We start from the raw sequence: 19,004 nt of genomic DNA on the forward strand, positions 1-19,004 counted from the left end.
TGTGACCCTCTCTGCACTTCCACAGCTGCATGGTTCTCCCCCTGCACAATGGCTGCATCTCGGTTTAAATCCCCGCGTCAATCTTCCTCTGCAGCCCCATTTCCGACTCCTCCCACACTCGGCTTCACATGCCAGAACTCATACCCTTCCAGCTTTACTGGGCTGCCATCATGAGTCTGGGCAGGTGTGGCCCCATGTCCTGGAGCCAATCTTCTCCAAGCTCCCACGCAGGCGCTGTAGCTGGGGTGGGGGGGACCTGCCCCCAGCCACATCTTGGTGGGGAAGTTACTTCCATTCCCCTGGCTCAGAGCCTGGCCACAGCTATTTAACATATCTAAGCGACCAGCCAAAGGCTATAGATATGTTAAGTGACCACACCAGAGATTAGCTGCAAGGCTGTTGCTATGAGAAACAGCCTTCAAAGGCCCTGCTCCACGTGTCCCTTCCCCCAACCCACACCTGGGGAGTGGGAGTGAGGACATCCAAAAATCCCCTGGACACCTTGAGTTCTGGACCCCATTTTAAATGCCCATTTGGGGTCCCCCCTCTTGGATGCACTCTGTAACAGACTGAGTGTCAACCTGCAAACCGAAAGGTCACTAGTTCGATTCCCAGTCAGGGCACTTGCCTGGTTTGAGGGCCAGGTCCCCAGTTAAGGTTGTGCAAGAGGCAACCACAAGTTGATGTTTCTCTCCCTCTCTTCCTCCCCGCCTTGCCGTCTCTCTAAAAATAAATAAAATCTTTTTAAAAATCTTGCCGAATCTATGGATAATAAATCCCTTTATGATACATTTTCTGTGTTTGGAAAAATTCTTTCTTGTAAAGTAGGAATTGATGAAAGTGGAGCAAGGGGTTTCGGATTTCTGCATTTTGAGAAATCAGGAGCCATTGCTAAGATGATGGTACTTTGCTGAAAGGTAGCCGAGTGTTTAATGGGCAGTTTAAACCTCGAAATGAAAGGAAAGCAGAACACTCGGAGCTTAAGCAAACAGGTGTGCTGATCATCACATCAAAAATTTGGGTGATGAGGTAGATGATGAATGTTTTAAAGACGTTTTTGGTAAGTTTGGCACTGTATTAAATGTGACAGTTATGACCGATGGGAGTGGCACCTTCAGAGGCTTTGGATTTGGGAGTTTTGAGAATTTTGAAAATGCTCAGAGAACCATCCAAGAAATGGACAGGGAATTCCTTAATGGAAATCAACTCTGTGTTGGTATAGCACAGAACAAAGTAGACAGACAATCGGAATTCAAACACCAATTTGAGCAAATAAAACAGGGAGAACTCACTCGGTTCTTTATGTGAAAAATCTTGAAGTTGGTTTTGATGAAAAATGACTGAGAGGAGAATTCTCTCGCCTTGGGACAATCACTAGTGCCAGGGTCGTGATGGAGGCAGGCCCCAGCAAAGGCCTTGACTTTGTTCGCTATATATCTCTTGAAGAGGCTAATAAAGCCATCAAGGACGTGAACAGCAAGATTATAGTCACGAAACCACTGTATGTGACTTGCAAAAAGCAAGGAGGAGTGCCAGGCTCTCCTCACCAAGAACTCTGTGGACAGAATGGCTTGAGAAACAGAGGTGGTAACAGACTCAACACCCACAAGGTAGCAACAACATCAAGTAACTCCATGCTGATACTTCCTGAGCCTCGGAGTGCAGGTGCACATCTTTGCAAGCCTGCAGCCTGGGCCAAGCCTCACGCATCTCAGAATATACATTACGCTAACCACTGAGCAGCAACAGATCCTGACCCATCATCCAGCACCAACAAAGGTTCCAAAAGTCAAGTCCGCCTATCACGTCAACGATACATCAACTAAGACCAAGCCTCTTCACCTCAAACTTCTGCTGCGGGACTACACGCAAATCAAAGATTCAAAAATGTTGCAGGTGTTACCTACGTTGGAAGCCCTCTCCAATTTCCAGCAGGAAAGCCCAAATCCATCCCCAAGCCTGCCCCTGTTTATACGCAAGGTCATTTGTCAAATATATGTGTGTTGGCATCAGCTATTACTCAGAAGAAGCTCTTGGGTGAAAAGCTATTTCCTCTGGTCCAGTGCATTCGCCCAGCTCTAACGGGAGAAATCTCTGGCATACCGTTAGAGATGGATGATGCTGAAATTCTTCATATGCTCAAATACCCCGAGTCTCTCCGTGCCAAGGCTGATGAAACCATTCTTAATCTGCAATCCCACCAAGCTTAAGATACTGCCCCGAAAGGAACTAATAGCACTCACAGTGTGTCAAATAAAGTGCCCGCTTGTGGAAATGAATGTTCCAAACAATGAAAAGCATAAACAATGGAGAAAATGATGATAATACAAATGACAACGAAATAAATATATTTAAACCTCAACAAGCAAATGTCAAGTATCATCATTTGTACTTAATTATGTAATGTTTTAAAATAAGTGCAGAATATAAGAGCAGGAAAATAAAAAGGGGGAAATAATTAAACAGTAATATTTTCAACAATGTAGTAGGAGTAAGGCAAAATTACACACAAAATAGAACAATAATGTAAATATTCTTACCTTTCATGTTTTCTATGCTGTAAACAGTGTAAAATGATACTAGTATTTTGCATTCCAGAACTGTGGTGTTTAGATTCTGCTTGGCGATTACTCGGCAATTCCAGAAGGAAATGTAAATTGGATTTTAAAATTCTTATGTAGTAAAAAATGAATAAAGGTACAACTATGAAAGGTCCCAATAGCTACAAATACCAGATTATTTCATGAATAGCTTCACGAAACAGTACAGTATAAAATGGAAAATGCCACCAGGAAACAACAGGAAATATAAAGATAAATTTATAAATATATAAATTAGGCAGATTTTTCAGGAAATGGGTTGGAGAAAGAGTAAGGGAATAAGAACAGAGACTAGAATATGTAAGTGTTTTTTTAAAGAGCAATTTTTTCCTTTTTTATAGTTACTATCTTATAATTAATCCAAAATAGTAACCAAAGACAAGAAAAGATCAGAAAAAATAATAACGCCATTTATAAAATTTTATTTTTAAGTGTTAAATACATCATTTTTGCTAACAGAACAGTTTCAGATTTCATACTGGTAATTTGCAGTAAAAATTACTGCTCTCTATAAAAGATTAAATTTTAGCATTTTTATAAGGACATTCTTTAAACAAATTTAAAAAAGTGAAATATTTGATAACTTAGATTTATAATCTAATGAAAAAACACAAGCCTAATGAATGGCCTTCAGCAAATGCTACTCGTAACAAATGGGATGAACAGAAAAGGAACTGAAAAAGTTGTGTTTTGAACTGTATTTCCTTGGTGGATTAGGCTGCATTAAAAATGTGTTGCTAGGATTTAGCTCTGGCTGGTGTAGCTCAGTGGATTGAGCGCAGACTGGGAACCAAGGTGTCCCAGGTTCGATCCCCAGTCAGGGTACATTCCTGGGTTGCAGGCCATAACCCCCAGCAACCGCACATTGATGTCTCTCTCTCTCTCTCTCTCTCTCTCTCTCTCTCTCTCCCCCTCCCTCCCTCCCTTCCCTCTCTAAAAATAAATAAATAAAAAAAATGTGTTGCTAGGATTTCATTCATGGTAACTTACACAGTACAGCTTAGACCAAAGGAACTGATAGGTCAACTCTTGTTTAAATGAGAAGGAGAAAATTTTTCCCTCTCACGTGACAGGAAAAAGTAGTAAATTCAATTCAACAATGATATAGTTTCCATGGGCACGGACAATAGGGTGGGGACTGATTGTCGGGGGAGGGGCAGGGGAGAGCAACAGGGAAAAAAGTGGGACAACTGGCATTGAACAGCATTAAAAAATAATAACATGTAATAAAAAATACTTAACAATACATAAAAATATATAGTTTCATAGTTTAAGCTCGTGTTATTCCCGTGTTTCAACCATTCTCTGGGAATAAATAAATAATTCACATTTCTTAACTGCACATTATGCCAAACTTCTTCAGTAGGCCATAAGAGCTGCTCTTTCAGGAATAACTCCAACATAAATCCCATCCCAAGCAGTGGCAAATCTACCGGGATTGATTTCAAATGTTTTAGGTTCTTTGTGCAGGGCTTTCTACCACCTGATAAAACAGGAGATTTTACAGAGTAGCGTGTTCACCCCCAAACACAGATCACCCCTTGTGGTTGAGAAGGATTTGATGATATCAACTCCTTTTTGCTGGGCCAATAACCTGGCAGATTTCATTGTATTAGTGTAGGCCCATGAGCTGATTAAAAATGAATGTTTTCTTTCTGAAAAACAAAACAAAACATGCTTTCTCTCTTCGGGAGTATTCCTCAAACAACAGCTTTTTATATACATTGATTACTGAGCTTATTAGCTATGACCAAAACTAAAATTTTCCAACATTTGAGCCCCCTATTAGTTTGTTATAAAGCAATAGAAATCTAATACAACTTCCATTTGGATAACAACAACACCTCAAGCTTCACATATATAAAGCTCTTTGTATAGACGAAATAGTCAAAAAGTATTCATTCCCTTCCCACTTTCTTATTTGAAAGTGTAGAAAAGATGGGACAATATCATGAAACTCAAGACCCCCTCCAAAATATTCTGTCCCTGTACCTTCTTCACAGGTCACTTCAGAATAGATGTACTAAAAACCTCAGATGACAAAATTTTTTTTTCCTAATATGAAAAGGGCAAATCATCACAGGTGCCTTTCAGTGTCTAAGTATTTTTCAGAATGTCTTTGGTGCTAACGGCAAATAACGAGCCGGGTCAATAACCTCGTCACTGAAGATGAATTTGAAGAAGAAATTTATGAAGCTAAGAAAAAATGGACAGGCGCTGCAAAGAATACTCAGAGATGCTGTCACTGAAAATGGTAAATGAAAAAGACCCAGAATGCTGGAATTGGAAAAGATCATAAACACTATGTGGCAATTCAAACATTTTCTCTTTTTTTATTCTTTTTTTAAGTATTTTTTTTGAATGTGGAACTTTTTAAAATATTTTATTTATTTATATTTTAGAGAGGGAAGGGAGGGAGATAGAGAGAGAGAGAGAGAGAAACATCAATGTGCGGTTGCTGGGGGTTATGGCCTGCAACCCGGGAATGTACCCTGGCTGGGAATCGAACCTGGGACACTTTGGTTCCCAGCCTGCGCTCAATCCACTGAGCTACGCCAGCCAGGGCTTCTTTTTTTAAGTATTTTTATTGATTATGCTATTACATTTTTCCCCCTTTCTCCCCCCTCTGCCCTACCCCCACAACCCTCCTGCACCCCTCCCCCCCTTAGAGAAATGGACGTCCCATGGAGGGATTTCAGTGGAGAGGGGGAAGGGAGGGATGCGGGTAGAGTACAGGGAAGAAGAAGTATAATTAGTGGGCATAAAATAGACAGGGAGAGATAAAAAATGGTATAGGAAACAGAGGACTCAAAGAACTTACATGTACAACCAATTGAGACATTTTCATTCCACATAAGGAAACAAGGGAAAAGGAGCCAACATCGTTTGACTTCCTAGGGCTCGTTTTACTATTCCATAAAGCTCTTTTCAACCATTGCGTAGAACAGTTTTTAGACATATCATTTACCATAACCTGAGTCTCACCACTCTTATGTTTGGGAAGTTGCGACAAGTAAGGCACAGCTCAAAGGACATTGCCTCTTCCTGGCAGGGGAGCTCAGTTGACTGGAGAGTCATCCAGTGCACCACGGTTGCCGGTTCCATCCCCGGTCAGGGCACATGCAAGAAGCAACCAATGAATGTATCAGTAAGTGGAACAGCAAATAAGTCTCTCTCTCTCTCTCTCTCTCTCTCTCTCCCTCTCCTCCTTCCTCTCTCCCTCTCCCTCTCTCACTCTCTCCTCCCTCTCTCTCTCTCTCTCTCCCCCTCTCTCTCTCTCTCCTCTCTCTCTCTCACTCTCTCTCACTCTCTCCTCTCTCTCCCTCTCTCTCTATCTCTCTCTCTCTCTCACTCTCTCTCTCTCTCCCTCTCCTCCTCCTTCCTTTCTCTCTCTAAAGGCAAAATTAAAAAAAAAAATCACTGCCTCGTGATCCAGGCAGATCTGGGTTATATTCTTGCTCAGGCATTTATTAGCTGTGTGTACTTGGGAAACTTGCAGGAACTTTAAGAATACTACTGTTCTCATTTCTAACCTGGAAAAATAGTCATTTTTCATGTTAGAGTTCTTTTTCAGATTTTTTAGATAAGGAGGTTCACTTTGCACTTATCAGACCTTTGTTTAGTGAGAGCTAGCATTTCAAAGTTTCCCCTCCAACTGGCCCGTTCATAATTGCTTTGATCCACTGCTACACAGAAGAAGTCGAAGAAATCTGGTCTCGAGATTCATAGCTTAGGTCTTTGGTTAGGCTAACATTAACCTCAGAATACTAACAGTGCCCTAAGGATGTCTCTTTCATGAGGAGGATCCTTTTTTGGTTGAAGTTGGGCCTGAAATTCCTAGCAGGTGTTCCTTGGGTCACCGTCATTGACCGCAGTAGTTTATCAGACACAGCTGATGTGCAGGTCTTCTCTATAAAAAAGATGCTCATCCACATTCAAGTTACATCCTTTTTATACATTTTTAAAATACTTTATTTATTTATTTATTTTGAGAGAGAGGGGAAGGGGAGGAGAAAGAGAGGGAGAAAAACTTGGATGTGAGAGAGGACATCCTTTGTTTGGGCATCCAACACCCAGGCATGTGCCCTAACTGGGCATCAGAATGGTCACCAGCAACCTTTCGTCTATGCGGGACAATGCCCAACCAACCGAATCATAGCAGGTCAGGGCTCAAGTTACATCCTTAAAGTCTACAAGTAGGTAGACAATATAAGGCCATCTGTAAACCTCTTCAAGCAACTGGCTTGTATTTTACAGATTGAAAGTTTTAGCATCAAATTTAAATGCAGACTGAAAAATCAAGTTACAGTGCGTATGTTATACTACAACAGTTCAACCACTATTTTGAATGAATTTCTACGTTTTGTAAAGTGACGCCTTTTTCTCTCACTGGATATATGGCTACAATATTAAAAAGTTGCACCCCAGCTAGTGTGGCTCAGTGGGTTGGGCGCAGGCCTGCAAACCAAAGGGTCACTGGTTTAATCCCCAGTCAGGGCACAAGCCTGGGTTGCAGGCCAGGTCTCCAGGTGGGGGTGAGGGAGAGGCAACCACACATTGATGTTTCTCCCCCTCTCTTTCTCCCTCCATTCCCCTCTGTCTAAAAATAAATAAATAAATAAATAAATAAATAAAATCTGTTTTAGAAAAAGAATTGCTATGGCTGTGATCAGGTTTGAGAAGAAGGGAGGTAATAAAGACTGGCAAATGTAGGGGTTTGGTCAAGAGCTGGGTGAAGGTACGCCAGGGACAATAAACTGGGTAAACTGGGGAAAATGGGAGATAATGAGTCAAAATAAAAGTGCAAATATTTTTACACGTTTCTTTGTTACAACTTCCAACATCATCAAAATGGTACCTACCTTTAAAGAACTTTATTTTTACTGGGTCATTACAAAGACCGTAAAATAAAAAAGCTATAAAGAGCTAGAATATATGCTTTCTATAATTCCTGTTCTACGTTCTATGGCTCTAATGGGGTTTCTGTTTCCTGCCCCCGACTTCATCTGTCCTTGGGTGTGGCTGGCACAGGCGGCACTCATTGGGTCTCTGTTCTCTATTTTCCCGACCAGGGTGATTGACGTAAGCTATTCGTTCTCTGGTCCTGGGGGAGAGGTGTACAGCATTGGCTCTCCAGTGCCCTGGTTTCGGGGAGCTAAGGTCTTGCACTGCACCCGCTGGCTGGGAGTTGCTCAGCCCGATTGGCCTGGTTGGATTTTCTTATCTCTGTTTCCCCATGCCACTTGCCCTGGATTTTCCTGGCTTCTTCCTCTCCTGCCTCATGACCAGCGATAGTTTAGGTGGCTCGGTTATGTTGAACAAGCAATTCTTCAAACATTGTTTATTTTTTTAATTGTTAATTTTTTTATGGATTTAATGAACAAGATGGTCAAGAAAATTGCACATTTGCGGGATAAGCCCATTTGTGATCACATGACCCAGCGAGACCAGAGGTGGTGGTGCCCATAGGCACAGGAGGTGATTAGGAATCTTTTCTCCATGCTCATTTGAAAGTAGTTTCAAAACCCATTTTTAAAATGCCATCTAGCAGATGCAAATGATAAACTGACATTGAATTCTAAGCATTTAGCATTGACATACAACAAAAATTATCTAAGGTATTCAGGGACAAGAAACCGGCGTGTGTTTTGTGTAAGAGAATCCCGACTTTATCAACACGTTAAAGATGACAGCACCCAGACACACTATGTAACAGTGTGGGTAGGCGTGCATTTTTATGCCTTCTGTTTGGAGCAATGTATTCTCTCTACTTCTAGCAACAAACTGCATGAAAATGACAAAGATCTCTTAAGGATGAGGTGCAATGTTTGGTAATTAAAACTTTGTACAGCTTATTATTTAGATAATAAACACACACAACAATGAAGTTCCGTTGCAGCAAAAATCGGCCCTTTCAGAATTTGAGAATATTTAAGTATTTTTTGTTTTAACCATGACCATGTAATATGTGTTTATATTTGTTGTAAAATATAGAGCATGAAAACGAACAAAGATCACTCACAACTTTATAATCCCACTAGGATGGCACAACCACCGACAAGATTACGTATATACGACAAGATCGTACAAACACACACTTGCACAGCCATAATTAAGTGTATACACGTTTGAACGGCTCTTGATACGCATTGGTCACATGTTCTCAAAAACAGCCGTGTTTATTTGGAAACCCACCAGCAATATATGTGTGGCTTCCTTCACACCTTCCCCAAACGTCAGGAATTCTTCTCACTGAAAATTTGATAGCAAGAAAAATTACATTTTACTGGTGGCTTCTTCCATCAGCAGTACTTGAACCCACAATGGAATATCGTAGAGACTTTGTCTTAGTGTTCTATCTGTAAAGAAAAATGTGGAAGGTATGAGGGATGGAGACCCAGTTCATGTACTCTTTCCATCATGAATGGCCACTCAGCTGCCTTTCCCTTGAGTTTTCCCAACAGCGACTAGGACTCACAACCCCTGTTCTGCCTGTATATGGAGTCGGCATGAGAACCAAATGAGTACAAAGCCATCAGGGTGCAGCGCGTCAGCTCCCCGCCACACAGATGTTGCCATAACGTCTATTCTCATCCATTCTCAATTTCCTCTTGGCCTGGGCAGAGACTAAGCCGTACTTCAGGTGGAGGGAAAAAAAAAAAAAAAACATGCTGTGTCCAAGACCCTGAAAGACGGTAAGGCTACTTAACTTTTGCAAAGCCACCAAGCACGTCACAGACAAACCTGAAATTGGCCTTTAATGTTTTTAACTCCATTTCTGCTCCTCAGCTTAGCAGACCATGTTCCACACTCACCTCTACTCTCAAAACAAGCAATAAAAACACGGTGAGAAGCAGACTCTAAAACACAAAACCAGTTCCATAACAACTTACGTCCATTGTATTCGTTGAGCAGCCATTAAAGGGATGGGCAAGGGCCAGGGAAAGGTCACACGTGTGTGCACACACGTGAGCAAGCACTTGTCCCGACAGCGAGTGCTGTGGCCAGAGAAAGGACATCGTTTCCAGAAAGCTCATAATCTCCATGGACAACCGTTTAAATGTAAAAGACAACAGCCAGAAGCAGAAGTGAAACGTCATTTTGCTTTAGAAAGTAAAACTGCAGCTGCAGACGAATTACAGTAAAGGGGAGTGAGATCCGGAACGTGCGAGCATCCCCACCCACGTGCACCTCACCGCGTTGGTGTGAATCCCTAACGTGGACATTAGAGTGTCTGACGTATACATTTATCAGGGAAGAGCTTTTGGTAGGACGCCCATATTCATTAGCACCTCATTAGCTCCCAATAATGATATTAATTAGGAAATGACAGCTAAATCAGCTTTGTGCTTTGCTAGATATTCTCCTAGCAGCCTCCTCAGTAGGCTTTTGTGAATGAAGGAAGCACTAATTAAAAACATACCCCAAAACAACATTAGTTGGTGTAGAATGTTTTCCACCTCATACCGGAGAATCGGCTCTCTTAGAAGTGCCTTTATTGCACGCTTAATATGCACTAGAAGGATGTTGACATGTAAAATGTCCACATGTTACATGATCATTTTTTGGGCTTGTAATGTTCAAAAAAGTTAACAAAGCAACAATAAAAAAGCACCACTGCCAGTTATATCGCTCAGAGAAGCATGACTCTTTCACAGACTGGAACTCGAGGCAGGAGACAATGTAGGTAGTTCCAGAGCCATAGGGACATGTACCTTCCATCAGGCGGTGTCGTGTATTAAGGATGGAGCCAGGATGGATGGGTTTGAACCTGATGCTGTGCCTATGAGATGTGCCTCAAAATGATGCTGTGAGAATTCAATAAATGTATCCATGCACTGCGCTTGAAATAATGCCCGAAGGTCTGAATAAATGTTTAATATTTATTAGTACATGACATGGACAAAAATATGTGCACTAATAAGGGATAGGAAAAGCATGTTCTTTTTCTTAGATGTCTACAATGCTTCTATGGCAGGTACTATATACCTGGTGGGTGCAATCCCACTTGTATTGCCCCCAAATAATTTATCTTCTCCTTATAAAATATTTCTTCATTGTAGGCATTTTTGTGTGTTAGAAAATGCATGAATTCTGGAATCAGAATACTATTCTCACCCTTTACTTACTATTGTGTGATCTTAAGCAATGATACTTACCTGACAGGTTTATTTGAATTTCAAGTGAGCTAATGTATGCAAAAGACTAGTTTCTCTAGCAAAATCAATCCTTTTCCTCCTCTGATAAGAGTGATTCTCAGCTCTGGCTGGCGTAGCTCAGTGGATTGAGTGCGGGCTGTGAACCAAAGTGTCACAGGTTCGATTCCCAGTAGGGCACATGCCAGGGTTGCAGGTCATGGCCCCCAGCAACCGCACATTGATGTTTCTCTCTCTTTCTCCCTCCCTTCCCTCTCTAAAATAAATAAATAAATAAAATCCTAAAAAAAAAAAAAAGAGTGATTCTTAGCAATCCAAAATAATGTTAGAATTCTTCATGGCAGCTAAGGCTAACCTTTCCTTCTTCTCAAGTATGTTTTATTAATTATGCTATCACAGTTGTCCCACTTTTCCCCCTTCACCCCCCTCTGCCCAGTACCCCCATTCCCTCCAGTAATCCCTTCCCACCTTAGTTCCTGTCCGTGGGTAATGCATATAAGTTCTTTGGCTTCTCCATTTCCTATACTATTCTTAACCTCCCCCTGTCTATTTTGTTCCCACGAATTATGCTTCTGAATTCCCTGTACCTTTCCCCCAATTCTCCCTCCTCCCCCTCACTGCTGATAACTCTCCACGTGATCTCCACTTTTGTGATTCTGTTCCTGTTCTAATTGTTTGCTTAGTTGGTTTTTATTTTTATTATTTTTAGGTTCAGTTGTTGATAGTTGTGAATTTGTTGTCATTTTACTGTTCATAGTCTTGATCTTTATTTTCTTAGATAAGACCCTTTAACATTTCATATAATAAGGGCTCGGTGATGATGAACTCCTTTAACTTGACCTTATCTGGGAGGTACTTTATCTGTCCTTCCATTCTAAATGATAGCTTTGCTGGTTAGACTATCTTGCATGTAGGTCCTTGCTTTTAATCACTTTGAATAGTTCTTGCCTCAAAGATTTCTTTTAAGAAATCAGCTGACAGTCTTAAGGGAACTCCTTTATAGGTAACTCTCTTCTTTTTTCTTGCTGTTTTTAAGATTCACTCTTTACCTTTAACCTTTGGCATTTTAACTATGATGTGTCTTGATGTGGTTCTCTTTGGGTCCAACTTGTCTGGGATTGTCTGAGCTTCCTAGACTTGTATGTCTATTTCCTTTGCCAAATTGGGGAAGTTTTCTTTCATTATTTTTTCAAATAAATTTTTGTTTCTTGCGCTTCCTCTTCTCCTTCTGGCACCCCTATGATTTGGATTTTGGACCATTTAAAATTGTCCCAGAGGTTCCTAAGCCTCCCCTCATTTTTTTTTTTTGAATTCTTGTTTCTTCTTTCTATTCCAGTTGAAAGTTTATTTTTTTTTCTTTTGTTCCAAAATGTTGACTTGAGCCCTGGCTTCCTTCTGTTCACAGTTGGTTCCCTGTATACTTTTCTTTATTTCTCTTTGTATAGCCTTCACTTCTTCCTTTATTTTGCCGGTACTCAATCATTTTTCTGAGCATCCTGATGACCAGTATTTTGAGCTCTGCACCTGATAAGCTTGCTATCTCCTTGTCGCTTAGTTCTTTTTCTGGAGTTTTGATCTGTTCTTTCATTTGGGCCATATTTCCTCATCTCCTCAATTTGTCAGCTCACCTGTTATGTTTTAAGGGCGGAGCTTTAAGTGTTCAACAGTTTGGTGCAAACTGCATAGCCACTTGTGGCACTGTATGTGAGGGGGGGTGTCAGAAAGGGGCCAATGCTGCTTGCTCAGCTCTTGCCCCACTTTCAGTCACTTGCCCCTCTTCCCACAAGTGAATGGAGCCCTCCCATGTGCTGCCCTGGTGCTGATCCTTTGGTGGGTGAGCTTATGTACATTCTAGAACTCCGTGGGCCCCTCCAACAGACACACCTTACAGAACAGTAGTTTCCTCCGCTGCCGCATCTCCCATAGATTTTTGCAGCCAGAGGTTCTGAGACTTTATTTTCCTGGTACTGGAACCCCGGGTTGAGCTTCTGTCCTGGGCTGGGATTGGTCACTGCCCAGTTGTTCTTTTTGGTTTTTATCTGCATGCGAATATGGGGCTGTTCGGTCCACCAGCTGTCACATTGCCACATGTGTTCCCTGCTTCCCACATCTGTTCCTCCTGTCAGTCTGGATGAATTTTCTTCTTTAACTCATTGGTTGTCCAACTTCCATACAGTTTGATTTTCTGGCAGTTCTGTTTTTTGTTTGTTTGTTTGTTTGTTTGTTTTTAGATTGGTTGTTATCCTTCTTTTGGTTGTGCAAGGAGGTGAAGCATATCTACTTAAGCTTCCATCTTGGCTGGAAGTCCAGTCAAGGATGTCTGTTTGTTGTTTTTTTTCTTGTACACATGATATGGTTTCATTGTCATTGCATTACAACATAAATAATTAGTAGTATGTTCATATCACATCATTTCATGCAAGTCATAGGACACACTGAATCGTATTTTGCCTTTTTCCTGTTTTACTGAGGACAATGAACTCTCTGGTAGATTTATTGAAATATTGGTTCCAGTTGTCCTGTGCGCTGTATCCATGTCCCTTGCCAAATAACACTGTAGTATCCTTTCACTCGGACTCTGGGCATTACCACATGACATGCCAATAGGATGCTGGCTTATAGGACGTAACCCCAGATGGAAAAAAAACACTTGCAAAATTTATCTTGCTCACTTCTCCTCTTGCACGATTGCCATGAAAACTTGCCTGGTGTAAACTGATGGAGGATCAGAGCCAAATGGCGCAACTGCTGGCCCTCACAGTCAGTTTATCCAAGGCCACACTTAGTTGCCCGACATCCAGCTGATGCCCAGACACGTGAGCAGGCTCGGCCCAAATCAGCACAGTTGCGGACACTACAGGCCTGCCGCAGGCCTGTAAGGGAGCACTGCCAACAAATGCCACGCTCAGCCTAATTCAGCCAAGCTCCGCACATTCCTAGGGTGCATACATGTTCATTGTCTCAGGCAACTGAGGCCGTGTAGACATTTATTATGCACTAACTGTGTACATGAGGCTTCACAAACATTTAGTGCTTTTATGTAAGGGTCCAAACAAAGCAGGGATTTCCACACTAGAGTAAGAATGTTTTCCCTTCGCTATACTGAAAAAGATTTAGAGCTAGGCAGACTTCGGGAGCCGAGGGCAAAGGTTCATGTAATATACTATTTATACGTGTTTTCTTGATGCAGTGTTTTTTCATCTGAAAGCTTTCCTTCAGTTTTAAAATAGTTTACATGTTATTTGTTTTTTAATTTTAAGAGTTTATTTGAGCAAAACTGGATTTGAGTCAGGCAGCACCAGATTGGAAGGCGTTAGGGATACTGCACTGATAAGAGCTTGAAAGTTTCGGGGTGACACCGGTTAATACGTGTATACAGGCGTCGAGTGTGCAGTTCTATAAGACATCATTTGCATATTGCGTGTTTACTACCCCAAGTCAGGTCTCCTTCCATCACCATGTGTCCCCCCTTTACTGTCTTCTACCTCCCAAACCTCCTCCCCTCTGACAGCTGCCAGTCTTGTTACCTTGAGCCTGTTTCTAATTTGTTAGTTCAGTTTGTTCATTACGTTCCAAATAGGAGCGAAAGCACATGGTATTTGTCTTTCCCTGCCTGGCTTATGTCACTTGGCATCATGCTCTCCAGGTCCGTCCACGCTGTCCCAAAGGGTAAGATTTCCTGCCTTTTTTATAGGCACGTACTATTCCAGTGTGGACACGTGCTACAGTTGTTTTACCCACTCATCTACTGATGGGCACCTGGGGGGCTTGTACACACTGGCTATTGTAAATAGGCCTGTCCTGAGAAGTGGGGTGCAACCCAGGCTGTGGAGGGAGGTAGACTGGTCAAAAAGGTGGGTATTGAAAGGTGGAGGGTAGAGAATTCTGGGAACAAAACACATCATTTTATTTTGTCACAACTCCTCATCCACTTAATGTCTGTCCAGTTCAATGTAGGCCTCAAAGTAGACAATATAGGTTACTATTCACCTTGGAAAAAGCGACACACCTGAAGACACAGGTTCTTCAGAATAAAATAGATGCCTAATGAAGTTTCTGATCTTCATCCAGTTTTTCCTCCCCATTGTCAGTTGTAAAGGACTCATCCTAAGCCCACCACCCCCTTGTGCTTGCCTTCCCATCCTGAAGCAGGAAAGACGGCTTTCAGTAAAATGCTCATGAAAACTGGCCTCTCCCACGCAGCCATCCCCCGACCTGGCCCCACCCCCGTGCCTCCCTCTGCCCCCTCCACACACCCTGATGTCACAGGTGTGCAACCCCCATCCCTCCCCATCCCCCAACCTGGCCCTACCCCCTGCCTCCCCAGCCCTCCACACACCCAGATGTGGCAGGTATCCAACCCCCGAGCCTCCCTCACCCCCTCCACACACCCTGATGTGGCAGGTGTGCAACCCCCATCCCTCCCCATCCCCCAACCTGGCCCCACCCCCTGCCTCCCTACCCCCTCCACACACCCTGATGTGGCAGGTGCTCCCCGTGTGCCCAGAAAGATGGGGAAGCCACGCCTCCCAGAAAGCAGTCAAAGGACAGCCCATTCAACAGCCAGGTGTTTTATCAAAGTGGTAGTTTATTGTTTGCTTCTCACTCACATGGCATATTTTCTGGTCCAAGCCTGTGCCATAGTATTATATTTGTCCCTGTTCTTTAAATACATTCTGGCAATGGATGGAATTAAGGCATTATCAAGGTTAGGGTGGCAGAGCATGGAGCTGATGGACAACAAGACTTTGGACGTAGTCAGTGTGGGAGACCACTGGGACTTGAGAATATCTAAATGGATGTTTCCCCTTCTGTCGATATTGGGGTGGTATACGCGGGTGGTGAAGTAAACCCACGGAGGGTGAAAGGGGTACTCGCATGGAAAGTGTATGTTAAGTGAAAAGACCCCTCCCTCGTACGGGCTGTTGGGGGGACCCATGATGATCCCCCTCCATGTGAATATGTCATTTCCCACCGGCCCCGCAGAGCATGTGAGAGGGGGGTCCTTAGTGATGTCCATCAGTTCCTTCTTTAGGCGCTTCACAGCTGTAGACGCGTCCACGGGAGCGGGCCGTGTCCGGGCATCCTGATAGAGACAAGGGGGAAACCATGGGTGGGGGGGTGGACCATGGGTTAGGGTGGGCGTGGCTTACGGGGGCCAGGTTTAGAGGGGCAGCCGCCCCCCAGGTCGGTGGGTGGGTAAGAAGGCTGGAGCCGGGCTGTGGGGTGTGAGGGGCTGTCAGGGGATGGGGCCGGTGGGGAGGAGGGGGGAGGAAGGTAGAGTTGGGGGCTCGGCTGGACCTGAGGGGCTGCTGCTTACCTGTGTCCCGCTGGTCCCTGGCTCCTCCATGTCTGCCTCCTCCATCCTTGCCTCCTGCATCCCTGGCTCCTGCATCCCTGCCTCCTGCATCCCTGGCTCCTCCATCCTTGCCTCCTCCATCTGTGGCACCTCCATCCTTGCCTCCTCCATCTGTGGCACCTCCATCTCTTCCTCCTCCATCGCTGGGGCTGCGGCTCAGAGCCTCAGCCCTGGGGCTGCGCTGCCGGCACACACCGCCACCTCGCCAACAGGACCAACCGCTCCTGCCGGCCCGCCTGCCTCTGCCGTTGGCCCTGCCGCGCGCACTGGGTGCCTGGAGACAGGAGGGGATATGCTCTGTGACGTCACCAGCGGGCCCTCGTGACGCCAGCAAGTCAGTGGTGGGCGGGGCCAGGGGAGAGAAGAGGACTAAATGAAAGGGGGTGGAGGGAGGGAGAGACCATGGAGGGGAGTGGGGGGAGGAGAATAGAAGGATGGGAGGCAGGAGGGGCCATGGGAGGGAATGCAAGGGGGTGTGGAGGATGGTAGAGACCATGGAGGGGAATGGGGGTGGAAGGCAGGAGGGTGGGAGAGTCCATGCGGGGGGGTGGGGGAAGGGTGGGAAAGACCATGGAGGGGAATGGGGAGAGACGAATGGGAGGGCGGAAACGGGAGGGTCCATGGAGGTTAGTGGGAAGGGGTGGAAGGCGGTAAAGACCATCGAGGGAATAGGGGGTGCATTGCGGGAGGGTCCATGGAGGGGAATGGGGGGTGGAGCGTGGGAGGGCCCGGGGAATGCAGGGAAATGGAGAGGGTGGAGAGTGGGTGGGACCACTAAGGGGAATGGGGGGGTGGGACCAAGGAGGGGAATGATGGGGAGGTAGGCCGAGAGGCCTGGGGAAGGCGAAGGGGACGGGGGTGGAAGGAGCCCAGGCTCCCTGGCTGGCCCACCACGGGCGCCCTGCCCTGGTTAGTTGGGTCTCAGGCACCCCCCCACTGAGAGTCACCCCAATGTAGAGGAGCCATTGATTCCATGAATTCCTGCACCCCTCACCCCTGTGAACGTTTTCCCCTCTGGCTTTGTGCTGATCCCTCTCCTGCCATTCTTGCTCCTGAGCTGGCCCTCCTTCTCTTTCCACGGACACAGATGCCCTGGAGAGTGAGCCTCCCACGTCCGCACGCTCTAGGCCCTGCTGCGGCCTGTGTGCCTCCCGGGACAGACAGTCTCCTGCACGTTCAACCTCAGTCCAGGTGACAGCCGTACCGTCCTTCCCCACCTTCTAACGGGACGTTTCATACCATGTTGGGAAGTTTACTTTCTATGAAGCATGGAAGCCTTCCAAGAGCCGGTCTGCGGCTAGAGCCCATTTCAGTTTTCAGTGACGGACAGGAAAAGCAGGAGGCAGGGGGGAAGAACACCAGTCACCCCCGAGGACATCTGGGCACGGGGGTGTGCTTCTTCACAATGACAGTGATTTGGGCGGGAAGGGGTCTCCATGACACGCGCCGCTGCAGAACCACGTCTGCCACTCACGAGGGCGCCCCATAAAGGTGCTCGTTCCCACGCGGCCCTCCGCGCTGGCTTGCACGCGTGCCAATGCAAAGCCAAACAAGCACCATCGGCATAGCTTGGGCTGTACCCCCGTACCAGTTCTTTTCAGGAAGTCAGCAATAACTTAATAAGACCCTCTGAAATTCTGGCAGGAAATCCCATTAGAGCAAGCAGGCCACAGTTTCGCTTACAATCTACCGGGCATCCTTCCAGGATGGACATTCCCTGCTGTCAAGCTAGTTAGCTAACACCCCTCGCCAGCCCATTTGGGGAGGCAGGTCAGGGTCTGCCAGGACTTGAAAGGGGGGCTACATAGGTGGCGGAATGGGTCCTGCAGTAGCGCATCCTAAAATGCTCATTCGTGGAAAGAAACGTGTCCCAGTCTCTCGTGTTATACAGCAGCAAGCAAGGACTGATGCGCATGCTTGTGAACAGTGAAACCACCCTTGTTACGGAGGTGAGTGTCCAATTTTAAAATCCTCGTCTAGAATAACAGAACGTTTGTAAGAAAATCAGGAAGGAAAACCGGGGCCTGTTCTTTCCATAGGAAGCATAGACAACATTGCACAATGTTGAGGTAAGCTTCTGAAATTCTCTTTTTTGCACAGGGATGAGACCCGAAACTTATTTTGTGAGACCAAATGCCACGAACACCGACCTTTTCGATTGGGTTGGGTGTCAGGACATGTCATCCTGTGTCCATTCTCTTTGGGAGAAAAGGGTGACCGTGACCCCCGACCCTTTCCATGACCGGAGCCTGTGGAAAATCCTTCCCACATCTGCTCTGTGTCCCCGGTTCGGAGGTTCGAATCCAGGGTAGGATCGTTTGTCACAAAACTACAGTAATAGATTTGAATGAGTGCATGCGCTGCTCCCGTTACCCCCTCACATCCCCCCTCAGCACTGCCATGTAGGGACACATCGGTTCCTATCATAGGCTTCACGACGTCACCACCTGCAGAGTGAATCCCAGAGTTCAGGGCTGTCTGATTTAGCAGTGCGCAGGGAAAGCTCAGCTTAACTCTCTTTGGGTTCACACGATCATCCGTGCACCTATGGTATAGCATGTGTTACACTCTGTTGGCTTTTCCTGTACACGTGTTCATTGGCATAACCAGTCTGACAGCTCTGTGACGAGAGGGTTGGCCTGTCTGCTCCGTGCGAGGGTGTCAGCATGCCCCGGATGAGCGCAGGCATTCCTGAAAGCACGAGTGGCATAACGCACACGCTACGATGCATTCAAAGAGGTGATCATTCTCATTCATTCTCGTTTGCTCACCTAACTGAAAATTTGGGTTAGAAACGTTATGTGATACAAGGTATCACACACAATAAAAAGAAGGAGCTATATAGTAGGAAAGTGTTGTGTTAACGCCCCTTTGACAAATCCTCAATGA

At 45.1% G+C, this 19,004-nt stretch overlaps 1 protein-coding gene and 1 pseudogene across 1 annotated transcript; one reads left to right on the top strand and one right to left on the bottom strand.

Annotated features, from left to right (window-relative positions):
• The first annotated feature begins 743 nt into the window (after positions 1 to 743).
• On the top strand, positions 744 to 1,575 carry LOC114504899 (annotated as a pseudogene).
• Positions 1,576 to 15,357: 13,782 nt separating this feature from the next.
• LOC114504753 (ubiquitin-conjugating enzyme E2-17 kDa-like) lies at positions 15,358 to 15,800 on the bottom strand. The gene has a single exon (XM_028522608.2). It carries the CDS (start codon positions 15,774 to 15,776, stop codon positions 15,363 to 15,365), a length of 414 nt encoding a protein of 137 aa, XP_028378409.1. The 5' UTR covers positions 15,777 to 15,800; the 3' UTR covers positions 15,358 to 15,362.
• Between the last annotated feature and the right edge of the window lie 3,204 nt (positions 15,801 to 19,004).

This window comes from Phyllostomus discolor, chromosome X (genome assembly GCF_004126475.2).
Source record: "Phyllostomus discolor isolate MPI-MPIP mPhyDis1 chromosome X, mPhyDis1.pri.v3, whole genome shotgun sequence".
In the NCBI taxonomy this organism is placed as follows: domain Eukaryota; kingdom Metazoa; phylum Chordata; class Mammalia; order Chiroptera; family Phyllostomidae; genus Phyllostomus; species Phyllostomus discolor.